The 18,989-nt window shown below is 38.8% G+C and overlaps 1 protein-coding gene across 1 annotated transcript; it reads right to left on the bottom strand.

Annotated features, from left to right (window-relative positions):
- Nucleotides 1-460: 460 nt before the first annotated feature.
- ern2 (endoplasmic reticulum to nucleus signaling 2) lies at nt 461-17,185 on the bottom strand. Its single transcript, XM_037690307.1, has 24 exons — nt 17,035-17,185; nt 14,537-14,654; nt 14,418-14,451; nt 11,511-11,583; nt 11,362-11,434; nt 11,138-11,260; nt 10,962-11,063; nt 10,446-10,505; nt 10,119-10,335; nt 8,677-8,755; nt 8,370-8,514; nt 7,689-7,831; nt 7,318-7,536; nt 6,297-6,435; nt 5,017-5,121; nt 4,794-4,884; nt 4,500-4,689; nt 4,312-4,408; nt 3,988-4,187; nt 3,708-3,855; nt 1,880-2,007; nt 864-987; nt 721-788; nt 461-643 (listed from the first exon to the last, which is right to left on the bottom strand). The coding sequence occupies exons 1-24, from the start codon at nt 17,119-17,121 to the stop codon at nt 461-463; spliced, it is 2,946 nt and encodes a 981-aa protein (XP_037546235.1). The 5' UTR covers nt 17,122-17,185.
- Nucleotides 17,186-18,989: the final 1,804 nt, after the last annotated feature.

Genomic DNA, 18,989 nt, shown 5'->3' with positions numbered 1-18,989 from the left:
TTATTAATATTCATATTATTATTAAATCCTGATTTAATTTAAACAATTTTGATTAAAGAAAAGAAGCTGTCAAACAGCTGAAGCTCATCTCAGTGCATATTTCCATAAGTTAAAAACAATTTACTGTAATATTACACATATTTTAGTCTGTAAAAGTGGCAAAATGTTGCGTCTGGATGTCTGTTTGTTTTAAACTGCTGATACAACTTATTCCCATAAGTTGCTTCCCAGAAACAAATTTTCCCACAAGCCAATAAAATAGGAGTGTCTTTATCAAAAGGTTTTAAAGCCCTTGTGAGGAAGAGTTAAAAATCAATAAATTATTCTATAAAACAACCAAAGACATAAAAACTTGTTCACAGCACTGTGACTTCCCCTAAAACAGTACAGGCTTTACAAAAGCAATAATGGAGTACTATCAGGGAGTTTTTTTCCTGCGGAGTGCCTCGTCATGTGAAAGCTACTTGGCTTCGGGTGGCAGATAGTAAGGGTGAAACGGCCTCTCCTGTGCGCAGATTTGCAGAGCGGCGTGTGTGTGCATCAGTAACCGTGGAAACCGTGAGGTGAAGTAGCCGACGAAGCCTTCGGGAAGTTCGCCGAGCGTCTCCTGCACGTCCGACGGCAGCTCGTGGTAGTGATGCTTCTGTTAGAAGTAAAAAAAGAAACTTTACTGAACGTCTCTAAACGTCTCAAATGAAGCAGAACGGGAAGTGGGCGGACCTTATTCCTCATGGCTCGGAGCAGATCTCTGACGGAGTTCCCTTTATACGTCCTGAACCGCCTCAGGTCTGACGTGCACATGGAGAAATGTTACTACAAAACTGTTTGCAGATCAGTTGTTCTGCACCTGCTGCTGTGGGTACCTGTCTGCAGAGGCGCAGAAATGTGCATCCTCCAGTTGGTTCGGACCACCGTTCTTCCTGCGGTCTCCAGTCGCACCACGATGGGGCTCTCCGCTCGCTCCTTCTCGATGCGATCGCTAACGTCCTTTCAGAACAAACGAACGTAGAAAAGACTTTAAGGGGTCGTTCAAATCCTTTTGAAGATCTTTCCATGAAAACTTTGTGAACAGTTAATACGCTACGTGTTGCAGATAGAGCTTTGAACAACCTCAGATTGGAGGGGCGGATTGACGAGCTACCGGCCAGTCTGAGCAGAGCCGAGATCAAAGTGGACCGCTGTCGTCTTAAAACAACTTTAATCTCAACAGCTGTAGGACAGTTCGTTCAAATGCTGTTTCATAAACCAAAACAATCAATTTAGCTTAAATCACTATGAAAGTTTTGGGAATTATTTCACTGAATTGACGAGTTTAACTCCAACCAGGCTAATGAGCTAATAGCTAGTCTAAGGAAACAGTTTTCCAATCTCAACATATTTTTTTTTTTACGATTCGTGAAAAGTTTACTTTTTCAGTGTCTAAATCACCATCAGTTTAGCATTATGAAACATTTATTATTGAAATATTCACTTTGGTCTTGGTTGCGCTCAGACTAGCCATTAACTTGTCTGAATAAACTCTTTATTTCTCCAATCTGAGGCCGTTCAAAAGTCGCCTGTAAGAAGCAGAAATATAAATGTTCATAACTTTTCCACAGCACCCTTAATTCAAAAGATCTGAACTTGTTTCTTCCTACTGTTTATTGAACTTGTTCAGGGTGAGTTCACTGGTTTGTTTACGACTGATTTGTTGTAATATTTAAACATGTTCAAAATAAACGATCAGTCAAATGATCCATTTTGTGTTGGTCTACCTTGGAGCATCTACTGTATGACCAAACCAAAAGATGTGATTAATTCAAAATTTAATACAACTAAAATGACCAATAAGCAAAAGGTTTACATTTTTGAATCGCCACAAAAAAGGGACTAAAGAAACCTGGAAAAAGAGCAGCTGCTTCTCGGGGCTCCAGAAGAACGGATGTTTGAGCACGCAGGCAGTGGAGGGGCGTGACTTTGCATCGGCGCTGATCATTTGCTCGATCAGGTCCTTCGCTATGACATCATCTACCAAAAGATACACACACGAGTGTCAGATTGGTCATAGACAAAACTATGTATATAATTTAACTTGAGTTGTCACAACAGATTTAGATTAATATCATTTTCATGCAGGCATTATGACAACTGAATAAATCGGACATATTGTTCTGTCAGAGTAAGCCGAGATCCTTCCCTCTTGGTTCTGAAGATGATTTTTCAAATTACAAGAAAGTAAAGTACAATTCAATTCTGAACCATCCTGTATCAGGGCATGATGAATTTCAGTCCTGACAAAATCTTTAACCTGACATAAAAATATATATAATACAGTATAGTATACACACTTTTTTTTTTAACACAAAATCACATGCCATGTTACACTGGAGTATATTTTTCTTTATGTCACATCAAAATAAAGAAGCAGTTTGTGGAGAATCTAGGTAGATGTTTCATAGGATTAAAGCACAACCTCATATTTTACGTGTTCACCATCACTCCATGGAGCCCTCCTGTAAAAGATCTGAACTGTTCCTTTAGCAGCCAGGTGCTGCTACTTAGTCACTTGATTAACTGATAATAGGTGTGAAAATCTCTATTGGAGCAGAGGTTTCAGGAATTCAGGTGTGAGTTATTAGACTAATGCCAAACTTTTTTCTTTTTTTTTTCATAAGCAGTTATTGGTTCCCAGCATGCTTGGCAGTGCTAGAAAATCATTTCCAAACTATTTGGAGTCTTTCACTTTACAGACAAAAATTATCCACAACAACAACAAAAAATAACCATCAGGATCAAACTGCAGCGTTGAGGAAAACTGAAAAAAAAAATTACATCCAAAACTCTACAGAGCCAAGACGTTTTTCGGACAATTAAAAAAAAGACAGAACAAGTAAAGTTTGTTTAAAAGAGCTGCCAGGTGGTCCAGCTGCATTTGATCAAACCCCTACACCTCAGGAACAACAAACTTTGGACCAACCAAACACCAGCCTGAGGGGTTTTGACCATAGTGTCACATTTATACCATCGGTGAAGCACGGTGGTGGAGGATTAATAGTTTGGGCTTCATTGTCAGCTACAGGACCTGGGTAGTACTCGTAAACTATAAACTCCTCTGTGTGCCAAAATGTTTTGGAGTAAAAAGTGAAGCCTGGCAGCTGAAGCTTGGCTCGTGTTACGTCACATATCAAGACAACAAGCACAGCAACAGATCTAAACCAAGATGGTTGAAAAAACAAGAAATGATTAAAGGAATCCAAAGTCCACACCTCAGTCGGATTGAAACGGGTTTGGTTTTGTCAAGGATCATACACAAAAATAATAGACCCATAGTGATAAGATGGTTTCTGGGACCAGCCTCTCCACCGTCGACTCCTCTGAGGTAGCCATAGCCAAAGTGATTCAAAACATCAAAGTTCATGCTCAGTAATCCAGGTAAAAAAATCCAACAAAGTTCAGTCAGGTCATCTGGACGGTTTCTTTTTTATTGAGACGGAGGGCGGGCCCCAGAAACCATCTTATCACCAGCAAACTGGTTGGTCCACTGTGTGAGTGTGCTGCTTGTTGGACTGAGTTTGTTTGTGGCTCCTCAGACTGATGAAGTCCTTTGAATGAAGGACGAAACGTCTCAACAAAAAAATAAACTATCCAGATGAGCTGACTGAACTTTGTTGAATAGACTCATAGGTTTTGTACTTGATTTAGCGACTTTAGGAAACTTAAATCCTCACCGTGAATCTCTTCCATGAAGTGTAGGAGTGAATATTCTCCTGACAGGATGTTGATTTGTCGTCTCAACGTGTCTCCAAAGGGGTGCTGCCCCCTGGTGACCACATAATAAAACACACAGCCTGCTGAGAACACATCCACAGCTGTTGTCTGGAAAGATGACAGGAGAAAACAAGATGAAGGCAACAAAAATAAACCAGATGAATTCAGAGTTTTTTATGTCATTAATTTGGCGTCTAAGTTTAGGTAAATTAAATTTTGATGCGTTTGCGTGCATCTTACTGGTTTACATCCAGGTGTGTCTCTCAGCACTTCAGGAGCTATCCACCCTTCAGTTCCTGGTATTCCAGACCGCAGAGAAAAGCTCTTCTGACCGTCTGGGATCTTCTTACAAAGACCAAAGTCTGAGATGAGGGCTCGAACTTGACCCAGTGCATTTGGACCAGACAGGAGAATATTTCTAGGCTTCAGGTCACGATGGACTAAAAGAAGGAAGAAAGGATTTTCAAAATGATAATTGTTTAAGTGTGGATTTAAAATGATTTGTATATCTAATAAAGCCTCGTGTGTCCAGGTGTGTGTACAGGGTGTGAGTGTAGTTTAGACCTATATTGAGTGAGTGGAGGTGAGAAAGGCCACACATAGTTTGTTCCAGCACAGTTATAGGATTCAGCCCAAGAGAACAGGATGGATCCTCCACATACTGCAGAATACAATCAAATGAAAACAGACACATTAGCGTCACATCGTGTGCATTGATCTGTTTAAAGTTCAGACCTGAGCCAACGGCTGACCTGCTGCAGCGTCGCAGCGCACAGCTCGATGGCGATGTAGGTGAACAGGCGGTCCCGCTCCGTGCAGAAGTACCGGATGACGTTCGGGTGTGTGTCAGACTCCCGGAGAAGTTGCACCTCCCGCTCTGCTACCTCGAAACACTTGGGCAAGATTCGCTTGACAGCGATATGGCGCCCATCAAATTTACCTCTAAAGTAAAAAAAAATAAAACAAACATTTGCCTGAAAACAACCCTCAACTCTAAAATTATTCTCTGTACGAGTAAAAAGTGATGTTGAAAATGATTCACATACCTGAAAACAAACGTTCCAGCTGTCCCGTGTCCAAGCACCTCAGAGGGCGCAAAGGAGATTTTTCCTATGAAAACTTCTTTACTGTTGTCCGCTGCAAAAAGTTGGAGAAGATTAATAAAAGTTTAGGTCCAGTTTATGTTTTTCACTCATCTAGAGATACAGATGTTAGAACCTTGTATTGTGAATCAGTTATTTGTAAATAAGAGGCGTGTTGGTGTCTTACCGCTGGTGGGTTCGTGGTCACCTGAATCATTTTTATCTGCATCTGAGGGGCTTCTGCTGTGACTCTCATTATTAAGTGAAGCATCATTTGATGCAGGCAGAGAGTCTAAACACAGAGAGTCAAGTGTTAAACAAAACCTGTGCTTTTTATGTTTGTGTTAAATCAAAAATATAACAATCACAGAGTTTATAATACTTTTTATTTTTAAACACAAAGCGGACAAATGAAAAATGATCACCACTTTAACTTTCACATAGTTTTTTGGTTGGTTTAATAAGCTTTTTGCTACCATTTACTAGCATTTAGCTACTTTAGAAAAATGTTTTGCTGTTTTTAACTAGCATTTTGATATATTTATGCATCATTTTGTTACTTTTAATTAGCGTGTTGCTTCTTTTGACTACCTTTTTGGTCTTTTAAAAACTTACATTTAAATTTTTTAGCAAGTGTTTTGTTACTAAAAATCAGTGTTTGACTGCTTTTAACTAGTGTATTGTTACTTTAAACTAAGTTTTAGCTACTATTAACTAGCATTTGCTACTAGTAGCAAGGGCTCTGCTACTATTAACGAGTACTTTGCTAATTTAGCTCACATTTGGCTACTTAAAACTAGCATTTTGCTTCTGATACCTAGCCTATTGCTACTTTTAACTAGAATTTTGTGCTATTTTTAATTAACATTTTGCTACTTTAGGCTATTGTTTTAGTACTTTACATGTTACATAATACCTTTCTACTTATAACTAAAGTTTAGCTACATTTGTATAGCTTTTTTTTTTTTGCTTTGAATCATCATTTTGCTCTTTTTGACTAGCATCTTGCTACTTTGATCTAGGGTTCCGTTACTTTTATCGTGTTTTGCTACACGTTTCTTGCATGGTTTTACTTTTTACTAGCCAACCTTTTTTCTGAACCACTTTGGCCTTGGTTGTCCTCAGGGTGTTTCTGTGAGTAGCAAGTTTGCCATCTGAACTAAAACATTTGATTATTATACATGATGATTGATTGTTTTGGACGGTTGGGCCCTTTTTGCACGTGTTAAAAGCCGCTTCTGAGATTTCAACAGGAGGTTGGCTTGAAACACAGCAATGAAGGCTACTTATGGGACAGATCTGGTTGGCAGGCTGCAGACTGACTAAGTCCGCTGGATGGGAAACTAAACATTTCTCACTTAAAGAAATGGGTCAAGATGACATGATTTAACCTTTTTATTGTTATCTACCTGGATGACTGAGCTTACAAACCTTGTTTCACTGTCAAACCATGAAAGGATGTATCACTTGTGATGTCTGAGTCAGTAGACAGGCTGCTGTCTGCAGGACCCAAGGTCACCGTCTGAATGTTTGTCTGCATTTGATGGAAGCGAGACTCAAAAGCCTCCTCCAGCTGCCTTTGAGCTTTCAGCTGCTGGGCTTTACGCTGCAGAAATACACAAGCACAAGGCATTTCAATGCTGAAGTTAGTAATCCTAAGGATAAGGTGGAGTTGTGTCAAAAGGTTTTGAAAGTCTATCTTGTCCCTCTTTGCTGTGCTTCATCTCTGCTTTATCTGAAGAAAAGCTGTGGTAACAAGAAAAGTAACTACAGCACTGACCTCCACCTGCTCCTGGGTCTGACCGCTCACTTTCCCAAAGTATTATGGGTCATAAGAGCTGAACTCATATAAAATACAAGATATCGGTGCTTGAGAGCTTCATTTCCAACCATGAAGTTGCAACATTAAAAAAACCCCAAGGGGATGATCTATTATTTTCACAAGTCTGTTCATCTTTCTATAAACTGAATGAAAACATACAGTAAGAATATAGCAAGTAAAACTTCTAAATGATTACAGTCCAGCTTAGAAAATGTTAATGCTGTGATCAAAGAAGACTCATTTTAACCAGATTGTTTGGGGAATGTTGGAGATGACTCTCAGCTACTACCACACCAAATTTTAGCTCAATATCTGCCTAACTGACAAGAGTTATAGCCTTTTTGTGTTTGCTAAGGTCAATCAGCTGTGGTAGCCATCTTGATTAAGGTTGGCCAAAAGTTAATTAGTAATAGATGCACATCCAATGATTATTTTTTTGAGAGTTTCATTCAAATCCATCCAGTAGTTCATGAGATAGTTTGCCTTTTAAGACAGAAGTCAACAAGTCTGTTTGTGATCTTTGTGGGCGCTGTTAACAACATTTTGATGTCGTTTGAACAGAACCAAACTATTTGTTTCACTCGATTGCCGGTCTTCACTTTGGACTAATAAGAATCAAGCAACAGAAAAGAGTGAATGTGCTTCAAAAAATGTTTGAGTTTTAACTGCACACAAACTAAAGCGCAATAAACTCACGAGGGGAAACGTGAGCACGAAGGTGAGCCATCCTCCCAGCAGGATTGTCAGGACGACCAGCGTCAGCCGGTCCTGGGTCATGTGCACAGGCAGCACAGAAGCTGGTTTCTGTACCTGCCCAGCGGCTTTGCCATCAGACCCCACCTTGTTAGCGTTAGCATCACTATAGCTTCCAGAAGCTGTCTGAAACTAAAAACATAGAAATAAACAAGATTTTTGAATCCGTTCGTGTCGTTGGATTTTCACAAGCTTTCCAGAGTAACTGATACCAAAGATTTTAGCATTTACACACAATCAGATTTACACTGCAACAATGAGAAGGAAAAGGACTGATGGCTCACGTAACGCTGATGGTCATAGGATCCAGAGGACACTGGAGAGGCAGAGGAGCGAGGGGGGATGACTGCTTCACCAGAGTTCTGCAGGGTGGCTGGGAAATCCCTCAGCATGGTGGTGTGGGCCACAGGAGGGGGCTCATGATGACCTTCAGCACAAAGAAAAAAATATGACTTATCAGTTTGTTATCAGGGCAGGGATAATTAATGTGATAGATATGTAAAAAAAATTCCAAGCTTAAGGAGGTCATTTTGATCTTTTAAAGTTTAAGTTTGTGGAAGGGTTGTAAACACTAAATATCTTACCTATTGTAGTTCCTATACATCAGTCCTTTTTGCACAAGACAGTTATTTACATATAATTCTATAGGTTAGTGATTTATAAAATGGTGTTTGGACAAACCCGCATAAGATTTTTGAGACAGCAGCTGTTTTAAGATGGCAGCAATCCACTTTGTTTGCTCCACTGAGACGAGACGATAATTTGTTAATCTGGTCCGAATTAAAATCTATTTCTCCAAACTGAGACGGTTCAAAGCGATGTCTACTATGGGGAGGATAATAATTCACAGAATCCCAGTTTAAAGCTCTGAACTAAACCGTTAAGTTTAACTACATGTGGTGATTTCTTTAAGCTGCTGGATCCCTCTGTGGACACTGACAGAGTGTTTTGGGGGATCCCATTACCTATTAGTAGCCAGCGGTTTCTCAAGCTGCTCCCTGGTGGATACTGCACGTCAGTGGACGGTGTGATCTCACATTCCCCTCTCTGACTGACCGTCACTCCTGCTGTCAGTGGACCATCAATCCGTGCCAGAGTCAGTCCTCGGGGCTGCCATGGTACCAGAAAGCACAGGCTCAACATCAACCCTTCAGTAACTGCTCTAATGTGCCGTTTCTGTGATTTGTTTATTTATTTGAGGAGCGGGGTAGATATATTGATGTTTGAGGATGATGTGTTCAATGATGAAAAGGGATTAGATCCTGCACTCACCACTAATGAGACGCCACGGTGCACAAGTGAAGTCAAAGCGTAGAGGTGGGAGTCTAATTTTCCAACATAGAGAGTGGGTCTGGAAGAAAACACAGTCTGGTTATTTTCTTATCTTATAACAAGCTTCAGTTGTTAATCAAATGTTAGCATATTTAAGAGCAACTAAACTCTATAAAACAAGTGGACAGACTGGTCTTAAAATTTCTGTATAACACACTCAAGCAAAACAGCTTTGAGAAGTTACAATACTAAAAAAGATAACTATTCCAAAAACGACCTAAAATATAATGTACACACAATTGGCTGGTTGATGGATGAGCCCCACGATTGGCATGGAATTTTTATTTTAAATAAATTATTTAGCACCTGCTGCACCTATGTGCAGCCCACAGAAGAAGGAGAAGCTTCCTCCTGCAGTGTCGCTCTGCAGCGGAGACGTGGGCGTGGCCGAGAGTGCTGTAAGATGGCATAGTGCGGCCGGAGGCAGAGAGCTGAAATCATGACATTCTGTGCTCTTTTAGAGCGTTTAGAGTTTAGAATACCACCGTACACGTCGCACCGCCGTATAAATCGCATCTCTCCAAATATGTCTAATAAAGTGGAAAAAAACATAAATACGTCGCTTCGCTATATAAGTCGCATCTATTATACGTCACCGCTGACAACCTGGAAACGTGGGCCTGTGTTGTGCCAAAAAATGATTGGCTGCCAAATGGTGGCCATGGGAGCATGTAAGGGAGGACTTTAACAAGATTAATACTTAAAAATAATTATTTGTTTGCTTGAAATTATACTAAAGGTGTGTCTTAGTGTACTGCTATTCCTACTTCGCGATTTTTCCACTTATCCAGGGGCTTCAGGGTACGGATCCCCCGTGACAAATGAGGGACTACTGTATTAGAAAACATTATCCACGTTATCCTGATGGAGATACAAATTTGGCAAGACATGGCATCATTTAATTTCTGCATTTGTCAGTTTGAACCCCTTTTATCTGAGGTTTGAGGGGAAAAAAGAGCTACGAATTAATATTAATATAAAAGCTTTGCATTCCTTGAGCGAATGCATATCGTCCACCCCCTTTTTCAACTAAGATCATATTATGTTGAAAAACACTATTGTTTTTGGTCCAACCTTGAAACTAACATTGCGGTGAGCTCATGCCATCACTGGATGTCACCTCAGAGTACGTGTTTGGGATCAGTCTCAGCTACTACCACACCAGATGTTAACATGCAGCAGCCAGCTTTAATTGGGTCAACTCTAAAAGACTGTAGACGTACTTCCAAACTTTTCTTTCAGTAAGTTTCATTCAAATGTGTCTAGTGGGTCATGAAACATTTTGGTAACGAATAAACACACAAACACTGACTGTTGTTTATGAAAAAATTAAATAAATAAATCACTGCATAACTAAAGTGGGATGAGTGCTGGTCTCTTACACTAGCTGTGTTTGAGCACTGGCTTGCTCCTTCACAAACTGATAGCTCCACTTCAGTGTGGAGTGAGCGTCTGCCTGGTCTTTGGCAGAGGAGAATGTGAGGAAGCGCAGCGTCTCCATGGCGAGGGACAGGTGAGGGGCGTGTCTCAGCGAGTCTTCATAGTAAAGGTACACCCCTACGACAGGTGAGCCGTAATTCTGAGTCCAAAGAACGTCGCCTGAACAAAAACAAGATAGAACACTTAAAACCCTCTGCAGGATAGAGAGGAAAATTTGGAAAAGCGTTAACGGCTAATTCACGGGGTAGAACCCTCACAGCGCCCCCTACCTGACTCTCTGTCAACTGTCACAACGAGACCATCTCCGCTCGACACCAGGTGAGACATCTCTGGACAAAAGGCACATACAGAAGGTTACAAAGAACAAATATAAAACATATTTGGGTTAGATTTAGGAGATTTATTCAGATGGTGGCTTGGTGGGGCAGTTTTTGGAAAATTAATTTCAATGTTTGAATACCATGAAAACAGTCAAACAGAAACATGCAGTGTGCAAAAAAGATAAAGAATAATATCTGAAAAATTACTTGGGAAAACGTCATTTTCCTAAATAAACACTAAAAGTGATCAAGTGTTTCGTGGTTTTAATATAACCAGTTCAACGAGGTGGTTATTGGTTCACAGGTAGAACAAACTACTTACCGTATTTTTCAGACTATAAGGTGCACTTAAAATCCTTGAATTTTCTCAAAAATTGACATTGAGCCTTATAATCTGGTGCGCCTTATAGTCCAAAAAACACGTTTTTTAACTTCCTGTTTGTGTAACTGTGTGCAGGATCGTACTGTAGCCTTGCTTCTCATCGTAGGGATGAGCAGAGTAATCGTTGTACGTAGCATTCCATCGCAGCTCTTGTGTCTTCGTATCGAACATGGTGACCGTATATTCTGCAAAACAAACGTTAACATCAGGCGTCACGCCTCAGCCGCGCAGGAATCTGCTCGCCGGCTGCGTGTCGAACCTGTGCGTCCAATGTAGAGCAGAGGAGTGTTGGGGCAGATGGATTCAGAGGAGGATGTGGTTAAACTCGTTTGCTTCTCGCCCGTTTCAGGATCCACTACGAACCACACGTCATGTTTTTTCCCTGCATGTAGACAGACGCACAGAGGCGAGATCAAATATTTACCCATCTCCAGTCCTAACAGTATCCAACCGTCTTCCATGCGCAGACGTTTTGTGTCTGACCTGTGTAGAGTATGCCGTCAGAGCTTCTGCAGGGAGCTGACTGCACCAGCTCTGGGATCGTAAAAGGCAGTTTCTGCAGACAAAACACAACATGAATGACTTCCTCACTAAAACAAAAAATACCTGACACCAGTATGTAAAAATATCACCATCAGGCCTTCTTTGTGCTTCCCACCAAGCAAATACAGACTGCCATCGTTAGGGTCTGGGAGGAAACCTGGCCTAGAATAAAAACATATACAAAAACAAAAATCATTCTGTCGTAGGAATTAGTTATAACTATGGAACAATTTACAAGGTCCTAGGATACATTTTATCATCATATTTTTAATTTATAAACCCTTTGATTTTGATTAAAAGACACAAATAATGTTCAGTTCTTCTCAAATATATTTAAAAAATATATCCACAAAAGCCGAGTTAAGAGCTGGCAAATTTGAACCAAGTTAAAAACAAAATCGGAAGAGAAATTTGGAGCTACTGTGGCTTTTTGTTTGTTTGTTTGTTTGTTTGTTTGTTTAATAAGTAAGTCACACGTCAAGGGAAATAAAATTACAGTGAAAACGGTGAATTAACGAATAAATTAGAAATCTACACATTGAAAATTTAGGTGACGGTTCTAATTTTATCTTTCACTTCTCTTTCTAGCTAAAATGGCTTCAAAAGTCTCAACGTTAATGCTCAGAGCTTTAAAGTTAACCCCAAAGAAACAACTTAAACCTCAAAGCTCTTCAAACTGTCTCAGATCTGTAACACCCAGCGTGATGATGTGACGCTGCAGAACTCATTTTTGACAGTAATTGACCGTTTATGCAAAATCATTAAGAATAACGAACAATAAAATCGAAGAAAACATTAGGGGGAAATAAATGGAACAGCTGGGTCAGCAACAACATAAAGCTTGAAATCTAGTACAGAAATTTTAACTAAATGATCATAATAAACTCCTCGCCCACCGCCTTATATGCTAAAGTTTTAGATTAAAATCATGTGTAATCTGTCAGACCTTGGAGTATCTGATGGGAATAACTCTCAGCTACTACCACACCAAACCTTAACTTAATATTAACTGGCTTGAATCAGACTGAAACCAAAAATAGATGTAGATGAACTGTGATGACGGTCATGAGCGAATATCACTCCCTTTCATGACGGGAGGAAATTATGAGGCAAATTTTAGAACAGTAATCTGTTACAGAAACATATTTACAGCTAAGACTTTTTAATGTTAAAACTATGTGGTTTATTGTAAAACAAATCGGAGGACAAGTTAATTTTGTGTACCAGCACATTTAAGTTGCTGTAGAGATGTGTTAAGCAGTGTGTACAGGAGTTCATTGATGATGTGCACTTCAAAAAGAGCAATAACAAAATATTATTTCTATTATATTTACCATTATGTTTTTCATTTTTTTCAGCTTACATGAGATTTATAGAAGTTGTACATGATCAAACTGTACAAGCACTGTAAGAAGTATAACTATTAATTGTGTGAATGTTTATGACGTATTCACACTATTGTGATCCATTTTTCTTCCGTACATTTTTCAGCATCTTTCTCGTTCCACAATTTTTGTGCTACTTCAACAAATCATAAATCAAAACGTTCAGCTCGTTCAGGAGAAGGTGCTATGACTTTTGGCATTGGTGCAACTTTAGCTTTTCAAAATATTTGGCGTTTTCTGCCATGCTTTTTCTCATAGGGAATTAAATGAGCTCATTTTACATCCTTCAAATCTTTAGATCCGTTTACAACATTTTACTGCTTCTTTCACATTTTGTTCCGCTTCAGCTTCTTTCAGCTGTTTTTGTTTTGTTGCTAATTTCAGCTTTTTTTTCCCAGATAATTTCCACTTTTTTGTGCTCATTTCTTCTTTCAGCATAATTGGGCAAACGGGTTCTTTCTGCTTTCTTCTGCTAATTTAAGTTTGTTCTAAATTTTCAGCTAGGTTTTTAGCATTTTTAGTTAATTTTAGCTGTTTAAAAAAGTTTTTACAGTTAATTTCTGCTACTTTCAGCCTAATTAATTTTTTTATTCTAATTTCAGCTTATTATGATCCTTTCAGATTTTTTTTTCTGCTAGTTTCAGCTTTTTCTGCTCTTTCAGCTACTATTCAGCTCTTCTGATGCTAATTTTAGCTTTTTCATTAATTCCACTTATGTTGTTGCTAATTTCAGTTCTTTCCGCTTCTTTGTAGTTTTACTTGTAGCTTCTGGTAGTTTAAGCTTCTTTTTGCCTTTTCAGCTATTTTTATTTTTGCTAATTTCACCCTTTTTTTTAGCTAATTTCTCAAATTTTGTGCTCCTTTCTGCTTATTTAAAACCTAATTCAGCACATATGTGTTCTTTCAGCTTTCCTTCTGCTAATTTAGGTTGTTCTTCAATTTTGACTACATGTCAGAATATTTTAGCTAATTTCAGCTGTTTTTCAGCAATTTTTTCTGTAATAAGCATTCACACTGCATTTTCGCAGAAAATGCAATTTCTCTCATTTCCATTACATTTAACATTATTTCCTGGTGTTTTTAATTACATGAGATTTATAGAACTTGTACATGATCAAACCGTACAAGCACTGTAAAAAGTACAACTATTAGTTCAGTTTTGTGAATTAGGAACTTTATGGATTCATGCAGGACAGCAGTGTTTTGACTTTGGGTCTACAGTTGATGTCTTTTTGCATACAGAACACGAAAGTGAAATCAGATCTCGAGTGGTCCCTAAACATGCCACATAAGCGCTGGTACACTCAAGAGAAGTGAAGTCATGACTGGATCAACTGAGACACATTAATGACGGTAATAAACAGAGCCTTGGAGACAGATCAGATCAGGTTTCATGTGCAGAAAAAGAAACCAAAAAAAAAAACATTCAGGTATGAGAATACACTAAAGCTGAAATAGTCTAAACTTAATGATATTCCAACTTGACAGCAAACAAGACTAAAACATCTGTTACAGTAATTTGGGCTTTAAATACATTTAAGTTTGTAGCAAACAAATATTTAAGTATTTGTTCAATTCAAACCTGAGTGCATGCAGGTGTACGTTACTTACTCCGGGAGGTAGATGGGCACCTGAATAATGGGGTCTGGAGATTAAAATAATAACTTAATGAGTAACATTTTTAAAATAAAAAAGGACAGCAAGCAGCAAAGACTTCTGTGTACAAGAACCTTCTCTTAAGGTCCACTTGATGTCTCCTGTCTGTTTGGAGACGGCGTGCAGACTCCCATCCAGAGTCGAGATGAACAGGAGGGATTCTGGGAGTGTGACTGATTTCACTCCTTCAACCTAAAAAAAAGAAGAAGGAAAAAAAATTCATTCCATCTTGAGTTTGATGAGTTTGAATTTGTGCAAACAGGTGTGTCAGGACTTGGTCGTCCAGATCTGCAGTAAATTGAAAGACAAATAAATTGGACCGTGTTCCTTATTCAGCAGGATATCCTGTTTAAACCACACCCTGTGAAAAGGACTGATGAACTTGTGTGGCTGCTACTGCGGGGTTTAAAAATGTTGAAACTAATCTGCATAGCAAGGATTTAAAATAGTAAGTAAATAGTGTCACGATTTAGCTTTAATCTAAACGTTAGGAAGAGGAAAAACTAATTGTGATGGTCCTGAAAAACATGACTGTGTCCTCCTGTCTGTTTGTGACTCCCATATTTACTCACTGAAGGTTGGATATGAAGGCAAGCCCATTTGTCATATAATAGTTAAACAACATCCTTCAAGCACACACCCATAATTCATCTCTTCAAAAATTAAATGTACTGTCTGGATATCCAAACGGTTATTTTTATCTTATTTTTTATATCTTCTCACTGATTTTGGGTGCAAGTTTCTCCCAGAATGCATGCAGCATGTTTTTGAATATTCTGTTAATAAAAAATAAACCTTTCAACAGACTACCTGTTATAGACAAGACTTGTCGCTGTTTCAACCGTTTTAATACCAACTTTTTAATGTCAATTTTCTGCACTTAAAGAGAAAAAGAAGTGAAAAGGCTGCAACTTTCTGCCTTCGAGGCTTCATATGAAAGAGGAGCAGTTCTGTGTCGAACTGAACGAGTCTACTAAAGATAAACATTTTCTTTTATTCTAAGAAAACATATAGATGAAATTGTAATTTTTTTTTAACTGGACAGGCAAAAATACCTCCAACAAAATGAGTTGAGCAACTCTTGCGTGTTTGTTCTCATTTAGTCAGAACTGGAAGAACTCTGTAGTACGACTTTTTTTGTTTTTTAATCTCTGTCTGAGCGGGCAGAGACCCAGAGGAAGACCCAGGACACGCTGGAGGGACTATGTTTCTCGGCTGGTCTGGGAACGCCTTGGGATTCCCCCGGAGGAGCTGGCCCAAGTGGCTGGGGAGAGGGAAGTCTGGGCCTCCCTACTTAAGCTGCTACCCCGTGACCCGACCCCGGATAAGCAGAAGAAAATGGATGGATGGATTTCTATCTGAGCATAAAACTGCACAAAAGTTGACCGCTACAGTTGAATTAACAACACTGATCGTTCTTTGCATCAATCCTCTTTGCTTAATTCAATTAAATTCAAAAATACTTTATTAATCCCAAAGGGAAATTAAATGTTGTTGTAACTTATTATCCTTGTTTCATTAAGAAATGTTATAGATACTGATGGCTGTAGGCAGGAAGGATCTCTAGTAAAGGTCTGTCCCACAGCAGATCTGAAGAAACTGGCCACAGATGTCGTCCGATCCGTCCAACCAGACTCGGCTGGCCTCTCGGTTCACCCGAGCTGTAGGACCGCCTGAGTGCCAGGCAGAACTCCTCCCCGAACAATGGCCACTCCTCCCAGGAGCGTGCAGAGCTCCTCATCACTGCGGACAGCCATCTGCAGATGTCAGGGGGCAATCCCTGTCCCTCCACTGTCATGAGCCGCGTTTCCTGCCAGCTCCAGGATGTCAGTGGTCAGACATTTCGAGCACTGCCGGCATGTAGACGGGAATGCATCCACTGTGCCTTCTTTGCAATTCATTTGAGATTTGGGGCTGTAGTTGAGATATTATTTGAGCGTTTGAGATGATAATCAGCTGCTCTCCATTGTAAAAAAAAAAAAAAGAACTTGTTGCCATGGCTACGCATTATAACAAATGTCCAAAAGTAAAAAAGTTTCAGTAAAAATCATTCCAGCTGCACAGCATCCGATACCAGAGAATACAACCAACCAAAAAAGAAAAAGTGATTTACAGCCAGAAAAAAAAGAGGAATTAAAGTTTTCAAAAGCAAAACTTTTCTGGAGCTTGGCTTTCAACATGGCAGACAACATGGCAACTTTCTAACAGGAAAGATTTTCATACATAATGGTAACAAAATTACCAAAATTGTTATTAAAAATAGAAAAAAATAAGCTCTAAAAATTGACTAAATATTGTTTGAATATATGTTACAACGGCTTGCCACACTTCAATGAAAACACAACCAAGTTGTGCGCGCGCACAAACGTTAACAAACACGCAGAGCTACTTTCTTTGGACAGTTTTAGACTAAACTAATGAGCTAGCTAAACTTATAAAATGCTCCATCATATTTTTGGCAACTTTACCGCCTGGAGCCTGAAATAAGACGTGGATACCAGTTGCGTAAAAAATAGCACAACATAAACTCAACTGACAACTAACGGTGACACGACACCGTCACCAAGTTTACCTGAAGTGTTTGGCCTTTCGAAAGCAGCAGAAGAGACAGTAGCAGTCGCCCCAGAGCCCCCGTGACCCCCACAGCACTCGGTCTCATATTCCAACACAAACAGTGGAGGTCTAATGCTCCCCAACTAACAACAGAGGCCGAACTCTCTCCTCGGTCCCGGTGTCTGCGTCCGTCAGTCGCATAATCCCACATTCGACATCGTTAACGTCGCGCGCTCAGCTACAATGAGACATTAAAACTATGAATACCGCTTTAAATTAGTGACAAACTCTCATGTCACTTCTCAATGTTTCCGTGTTGGGACGGAATCGGTGACGTCCGGGGAGAGCTGTCCAGCCAAGTGGCGAGGTGAGTGAGTGGCTTGATTGACAGACAAGCCGACCAATCACAGTACGTGTTAAGGAAACAAAAGGGGCGGGTCTGTAGAAACAGCTGGAACACGTGGAAAGAAACAACAGGACAAGTGTAAACTCAACCAGAAAGCCGCATTGTGCAATAGAAAGACGTGGACATTAATTGTATTCCTTTTTTTTTCTCACACCAACAAAGATTAGTATATAAACCAGTATGGAAGCCCATTTCCATCACTAGTGAGAAAAGATTAGCTAAACAATGACGGCCTGCGGGCGAGATATATCATTTTCTCTGGCCCCAGCAATATTTTAATTGTATTAGATCAGGTAAAGGATTGCCAACTCTCTTTTAAAATAAGGAATTGTTCAGTACTTAAAACTAAAAATACTCTTTTCAAATTAAGTTGATAAGGAACTCACTGTTCTTTTTTTATTTTATTTTTTTCATTCAACGTCTATTTATACAGGTTAACATTGAGCCTCGGGGACTCATTTACAAGAGAGACCTGTAAATTGTCTGTAAAATTAAACCTGTAAATTGATTGTCAGGGTAAAACTGTAGTTGAATAAATCAGGTGATCCAGTGATTTTGTTTAATCAGAGCTAAAGAATCAGGTTTTTTTTTCTGAAGGCAGAAATATACTTTGGATCATCAAAGCTACTAAGAAGTTACACTGCTTTTTATCTGTTAAATTGGATTTTTTATTTAAAGTGACAGCAGATTTCAAACACAAACTAGATAAATAAAAAGTTTTGGTGAAATCTGTTGAAGCTAAAACTGAGTTGTTAAACCTAAAAGAAAATGAACACCAGCCAGAAGCAAAAAGTAGAACATTGCTACTAAGAGATCAGACGGGAATGATCAAACTCTTGAGACACTTCCAGCCTAGAAAATACGTCAGACTTGAGTTAATAAGCTTTAATCCATTTTTTACTGTATTCTTATTTTAAAGTTAAATGTTAAAAGCATTATATTCACATTTTTATTGATGTTTTAGTTTAGCTGATTTGATAGATTGTGATTAAAAGTATTAATAGGAAATAATAATAAATGTAAAAACTGATGATTAAAAAGTAAGATATTATTGCCATCTATTTTTTTTCTCATTCTTTCATTCAGTGACTTATATTCTAAATTCCATAAACGTATATACATTTGAAAATAATTGGTAATTTATGCTGTTTAAGAAAATAATAATTATAGCTTGGCCCTTAGATAAGACCAGTTTGTAATTTTGACCCGCTTATATAAGGAGAGCATCTCATTATTGAGATGTTAAGTCAATTAATAAACTTAACAGATAACAAAAGAGAATATTTTTCATCAAAATGGTAGAAATAGGATTCCAAAAACCAACATGGAAACTACACTTAAATTAGTTGTAAATAATTCACTTTGTAACTTATTTACTTTTACATCTCATGGGAATATTTGAATGTGTTATATTTGTTGCCTCTACTGTTAGCTGTTTTACATCTTGGTCATTTTCTGTCAAATTTTTCTGTGGCCTGTTAGTATAAAAATATAACTGTGTTTCTGCCTTAATTCTCCAGAGTGTAGTTATATTATTATTGCACTAATAAACCTGTAGGGTTTGTGGG

Source organism: Nematolebias whitei, chromosome 16 (assembly GCF_014905685.2).
Source record: "Nematolebias whitei isolate Nwh7 chromosome 16, NemWhi1, whole genome shotgun sequence".
NCBI lineage: Eukaryota > Metazoa > Chordata > Actinopteri > Cyprinodontiformes > Rivulidae > Nematolebias > Nematolebias whitei.
Note: the sequence above shows the minus strand (reverse complement) of the source record. Positions and strands in the feature narration are given on the sequence as shown.

Excerpts from the sequence above, each read along its gene's own strand:
- ern2 (XM_037690307.1), bottom strand. The coding sequence starts at position 17,121 with ATGAGACCGAGTGCTGTGGGGGTCACGGGGGCTCTGGGGCGACTGCTA. Across the intron at positions 11,584-14,417 it reads GTGCCCATCTACCTCCCGGA|GCCAGGTTTCCTCCCAGACC; the intron begins GTAAGTAACGTA and ends TTTTTATTCTAG. Across the intron at positions 6,436-7,317 it reads TGCGCTTTAGTTTGTGTGCA|CGTAAAGCCCAGCAGCTGAA; the intron begins GTTAAAACTCAA and ends GTATTTCTGCAG.